This window comes from Jaculus jaculus, chromosome 12 (genome assembly GCF_020740685.1).
Source record: "Jaculus jaculus isolate mJacJac1 chromosome 12, mJacJac1.mat.Y.cur, whole genome shotgun sequence".
Taxonomy (NCBI): Eukaryota; Metazoa; Chordata; class Mammalia; order Rodentia; family Dipodidae; genus Jaculus; species Jaculus jaculus.
In genome coordinates, this window is record NC_059113.1 from 71,043,075 (window position 1) to 71,048,821 (window position 5,747).

General features: G+C 38.0%; 1 protein-coding gene across 1 annotated transcript; it reads right to left on the reverse strand.

The window, feature by feature from the left end:
• Positions 1 to 3,702: 3,702 nt before the first annotated feature.
• On the reverse strand, positions 3,703 to 4,247 carry LOC101603628 (mitochondrial inner membrane protease ATP23 homolog). The gene has a single exon (XM_045131833.1). The coding sequence runs from the start codon at positions 4,087 to 4,089 to the stop codon at positions 3,703 to 3,705; it is 387 nt and encodes a 128-aa protein (XP_044987768.1). The 5' UTR covers positions 4,090 to 4,247.
• Positions 4,248 to 5,747: the final 1,500 nt, after the last annotated feature.

Sequence of the window (5,747 nt, forward strand, 5' to 3'; positions counted from 1 at the left end):
TGTTTTGTTTTGTTTAGGTCCCTGATATACATACATAAGCATACACACACACACACACACACACACACACATATAGTTTTTAAAAGTAGAGAATGGATGCACAATATATTGGTATGTAATCGATAAATACATTCTGACTTCATTTCCACTTCTTGATAATTTAAAACTACTTTAGATCCTAGGTGATGCAAAGATGAAGAAACAATATGACTTCCACCAAGGATATGTCTATGTAGTTGATCATATATTAGGTTAATGAATAGTAAGGTGTCATGGACATAAGTCATTAGAGGGAAGAAGATAGAACAAAAAATACATGGAAATTGTCAGAAAAGGGAGGGTAGGATTTGAAAGGGAAGATATTCAACTTAGAATTACACATGTAATCAAGATGTATCTAGTAGAGTACTGCCATTATGTCATGGTTCCTCTCAAAACCAATGATGTCTGCTGTGCTTATTATACTTCTTATAGAATGCCTTCCCAAGTTTCCAATTGGGTATTTATGTCCTGCATAATGTATTTCTTTTCCTCAACAGAACATTCCAGCCTTTTGTCAGGAAATTCTGCCCTGTAGCATCTCTTTTACCCTTTGCTTTTTCTTGTTTCTTCTTTTGGCAAGAAACTCTTTTACAATCTCCCATCCAGAACATATTATTATTTCTCCTCCAAATTTAAATAACCTTTATAAAATATTTATTTTCATGTGTGTGTGTGAATGTGTGTGAATCCCCATGTGTGTGCATGCATGTGCATTTATGGCTATGCCAGGTCCTTTTACTGTTACCAACAAATGCCAGACACTTGCTCCCCTTTTTGCATCCAGTTTATGTGGGTGGCTGGGGAACTGAACCCAGGCCATCAGGTTTTTTAAGCAATCACTTTTAGCTGCTAAGCCATCTCCCCAGAAACTTAATAATATTTCTGACAGAACAAAATAAATGTGGTCTCACTGTCCACCCCAAAATTCAGCTAAGGACTAGAACTATCTTTGTTTAAAAGATAAACCAACTTTGATAAAATCTCTGAAGAGAAAGATCAGACCTTTAGGTAATAAGTTAATAGAATTATAGAATCAGACACATAGCTAAAATACCATGCTTAAGAATGAACAGGAAGAGGGAATGAAAACCTCCCTCTTATGTATGTATGTGTGTAAGAGAGAAAGAGGGATAGAGAAATAAAAATGTGGTGTGATAGCAGAGTGAAAAATAGATAAATGTGAGTAATGGAAGCTTTACTTTAGACATTTTAGACCCAGTGTAGCTTAGACCCAGTGTTGCTGATATTTCATTTAAATTTTTTTTCTGTCATATTCTAATCTCTAAAATCATGAAGAGGCTCTGCACATAATAGCAAGGGTAATTTGGATGCTTCCTTCCTTCCTAAGATGAGGAGCATAAAGTCTGCATCTGTTTAAGTGCTAGTGAGGAGGTGAAGAAGAGCTTTAAATTTTAGTGAAAAATTCATGGAGAGTGGGCAACAGGAGTAAATGGTACTTAAAGAAGTGTCTTTTCTTAATAAACACATGAGTTTACTATTCTATCTGATTCAAACCACCACAGTTAGTTAGGATCAAGAATATGAGAGAAGCTGATGAACCAGGTACCAGCACAAGGGGGAAGGAGACCAACACAGAGAAAAATTAACTCCTACCAAATCAGAGAGCCAGAGCCTCAGAGGCCCCCAACATCTCATCACTGAAGCAGACCAAAAATGAACCCAACATGGCTCAGGGAAATTTTGAGGAAGAGGGGGCAGAAAGAATGTCAGAGCCACATGTTGGGTCTTGATATGCAGAGACATTTATCGTATCAATAACTGTGGGCTAACTCCACAATGAATGACCCATATACATCAACAAGGAGGGGCCAATGAGGAGGTGGTAGGCCACAGATGAGCCTAATAATGGTACCAAACTGCCTGTATTTGCTGAATAGAAAATTAACAAAAAAAAAAAAAAAAAAGAATATGAGAGAAGAAAACTGGCTCTACTTCCAGGCTGAGGACTCTCAGATCATGTGAACAATTCTCCACTCTTTTTCCACTGTAGCAGTAGGCATATTCCAAACATGTCAGACTCTAGTAGCCCTTTATCTGATTAAAGACACTGTATACGGCTGCAGACCTGAGATAAACATGGACCTTATCAACTACCTGAAGTGGAAATTGAAAACCTGTTTATTAAATGCTTAGTGAGTTGACCTGCTGAGTGTTTAGCTGGACTTTTCAGAGTCTAGGATATGAACTCATTAAGGTCATGGTAGAGGACATTGTGAACTCTAAAGGGCAGAGGTCCAGAAGTAGCATGGTATATGGCTGAGACAGCACAGTGGAGAATGTCCGAGGAGTGAAGTCAATCCAGAGCTAATGTCTGAGAGACACAAGAAGATGTGCAGTGCTCCTGGCAGTGGCATCAGTTAGTGGAGGCCTTTTGTTTATGAACTGAACTCTCTTTATCTCTCTCTAACACACACACACACACACACGATTCTAAGATCCACAAATAAGAGAAGATATATGATATTTGTCTTTCTGAGTCTGGCTTATTTTATCTAATCTGATGATCACCAGTTCCATCCATTTTTCCAGCAGACAATGTATTTTTACTCTTCCTTCTGACTGAATAAATTCCATTGTGTCTATGCACCACATTTTCTTTATCCATTCATCTGTTGATGGACATCTAGCCTGATTTCAAAACTTGGCTATTATGAATAGTGCAGGTATAAACATGGATGTACAAGTATCTCTGTGATGTGTTGACAGAGTCTTTGGGTATGTACCCAGAAATGATATAACTGAATCTTTAGGGTGAGGTGAGTTTCTTGAAGACAGCAGATAGAAAGGTCCAGTTTTGATATATCCTGATAACCTGTGTCTTTTGATGGGTGAATTAAGACCATTAATATTTAAGGTTATTACTGTGAAGTTTGAATTAATCCCTGCCATGTTGAGGTATTTTATGGGGTTTGGTGCTTTTTTGTATCTTTTTTCAATAATAAATAAACATTTATTTATAGCATATTACAGTACAATGTAGAAAATATAAAAATGTCATTTATCTTATTTACCAAATGATTAGCAATAAAGATACAATTATTGTATTGTAATTTAAGGTGGGGGGACTGTTTGGTTTTGTTGTTGTTGTTGTTTGTTTTCTACTTATTTGAGAGAAAAAAGCATATAGAAAAAGAATGGGCACACCAGGGCCTCTCACCACTGAAAACGAACTCCAGACACATGCACCACTTTGTGAAGCTGGCTTACATGGGTAATCAAACCTGGGTCCTTAGGCTTCACAGGCAAAGTGCCTTAACTGCTAAGCCATTTCTCCAGCCCTTTTTAAAAATCATATTCTAAAATCAACATCTGCATTTTACCTGCATCTAACTGATTGTTTACATTTTAGGCCTTTGTTTAAGAATGATTTTTTAAATATTTATGTGAGAGAAAGGGGAAGAGAGAGACAGAATGGACATGACAGGGCCTCCTACAGCTGCAAACTCCAGACTCATGTGTCACTTTGTGCAACCAGCCTTACATGAGCACTAAGAAACAAACCTGGACCACAGAGTTTTGCTAAACCAGGTGCATTTAACTGCTGAGCCATCTCTCCAGCCCAAGAACTGTATTTATTTCTGTCATGATCACTGGCACTCAGTAATATACGTTAATATATGGTAATATACGTTATTGTCTTCATATATTTGAGTAATATAGGTGGCGGTCTTGAAAGTCTCTGTGAGCATATCTTGCATAAGTTTTAGCATGTGGGATCCTTCCAAAAGGTTCAAGGTCATTGAAGCAAGATTCAAAAACATCATCAACAGCCTTCTGGGCTTCCTTTTTGTTGATATTCCTAACAGCCAAAATAGAAAGTATGGCTCGGTCTCGCACACAAGTCTGATGATGTTGTTTTAATCCAAAACGAAACCTGAGTATTTCATTTAGAAGTGAACAGTCTCCACTAAGGTTTGAAGCACGAATCTCTGAGCTGGCCAGATGTCTTACATTGGTGAACCAGTGGACATGAGCCCGACAGTGATCAAAGGCATGAATGAGCTCTTGGGTGACCACCCTGTTCATATAAGCCTGGTTACGGATGTTATTTTGGCATAAAACAATCTGAGATGTTGAAGAATCAAACCTCCACTGACATTTCCATTACAATCTTCACAAGAAAAGTGTCTTTCTTTCTTAACAGCACAACCTGAGTACTTCATGGCTTCAAGGAGAAGTTTCACATATGGATTCATCTCCAGCGTCTCCCTGAGCATGCACTGGCAATCCCGGTCATGGGTGAAGAAGCCAGAGGGGAACCCCAGCTGGGGCTTGCCGGGCGGCTGCTCAGGGCCCGGCCGCCTGCAGCTCCGGTCATATTGCCCGCGGAGACTGCCGCTGGCGCCACCAGACAGTCGCAGGGGTAGGTAAACTCCTTCCCGCCCGCTTTTTTGTATTTTGTACTATTTTGAGCCTGGTCATTTTGATTTTTGTGATCTTCTTGTTGGCTCTTGCAATTGGTTAACTGTTCCATGTGCATTATTCCCTCAAGTATTTTCTGTAGGTTTCGCTTTGTGTTCATATAATCATAGAGTTGACTTCTTCCATGGAAAGTTTTCCTTTCACCATCTATTATGAGGGATACTTTTGCTGAGTAGAGTAGCTTGGTATGGAAGCCATAGTTTTTCAGACTTTGATGTGTTCCATTCCAGGCCTTTCTGGCTTTCAGGGTTTCCATTGAGAAATCTGATGCAATTCTGATGGGATTGTCTTTATATGTTCAGAATTACTTCTCTCTTGGTGTTTTTAACACTCTCTTGTTTGTTTTCACTGTGAAGGTTTTTCACTATGATGTGTCTTGGAGAGTTTCTTCTTTGGCCCTATCTGCTTGGTATTTTGTGGGCTTCTTGTATCCAAATGGGCCTTTCTTTTGAGAGGTTTGGAAATTTTTCTTCAATAATTTTGTTGAATATGGTCTCTATGCCTCTGGTCTAGATATCCTCTTTTTCTGGTATACCCATGATCTCAATGGTTGCTTGATTTTTAGGGTTTCCCACAGTTCCCTCATATTATGTTCACTTGATTTTTTGAACTTAGCAAAGTTTTTTGCCTCCTGATCAATTTCTTCTGTCTTGTCTTCCAGATCAGAGGCTCTGTTTGACATGAGTAGCTCTGTTGGTGAGGGGTTCTAGAGATGTTTTTATAATTTCTATTTGATTTTTGTTTTCTGTTATGTTTCTTTGCATCATGTCCATCTCTTTTTTGAGGTACAATTTCAGTTCAAGTTCTGATGTTCCTTATGCTTCCTAGAATTCATTCTTGCATTTGATCAAGTCTTTATTAAGCTTAATCAACAAGTTTTTGAAATCTTTCATTTCTTGATTTACCTTCAATTTATTGATATCTCTTTGGAGGGTTCTAACGTTGTTTTCAATAAAGTTAAGCCTACTGTCAAAAGCTGAATGCCCTAGAAGATTATTCTGTTCAATATCATTTTTACAAATGTTGGTTTTTGATAGTTTGCTTCTAGTTCGGTGATTTTTTTTTTTTTTTGATCAGGGTCTCATTGATTGATGTGTTTTATTTTGGGAATGCATTTCTGTTGATTTCTCTATGGTTTTATTGGAGGCTTCCATTGTAGGACTACATACCCTTGGTGGAGATGTCTCAGTTTTCTGATTTTTGCTGTTTTTTTTTTTTTTTTTTTTTTGGCATTGTTGTACACTCATTTTAGGAGTACTCTT

Coding starts and splice junctions, on each gene's coding strand:
- LOC101603628 (XM_045131833.1), bottom strand. CDS start 4,089: ATGAACAGGGTGGTCACCCAAGAGCTCATTCATGCCTTTGATCACTGT.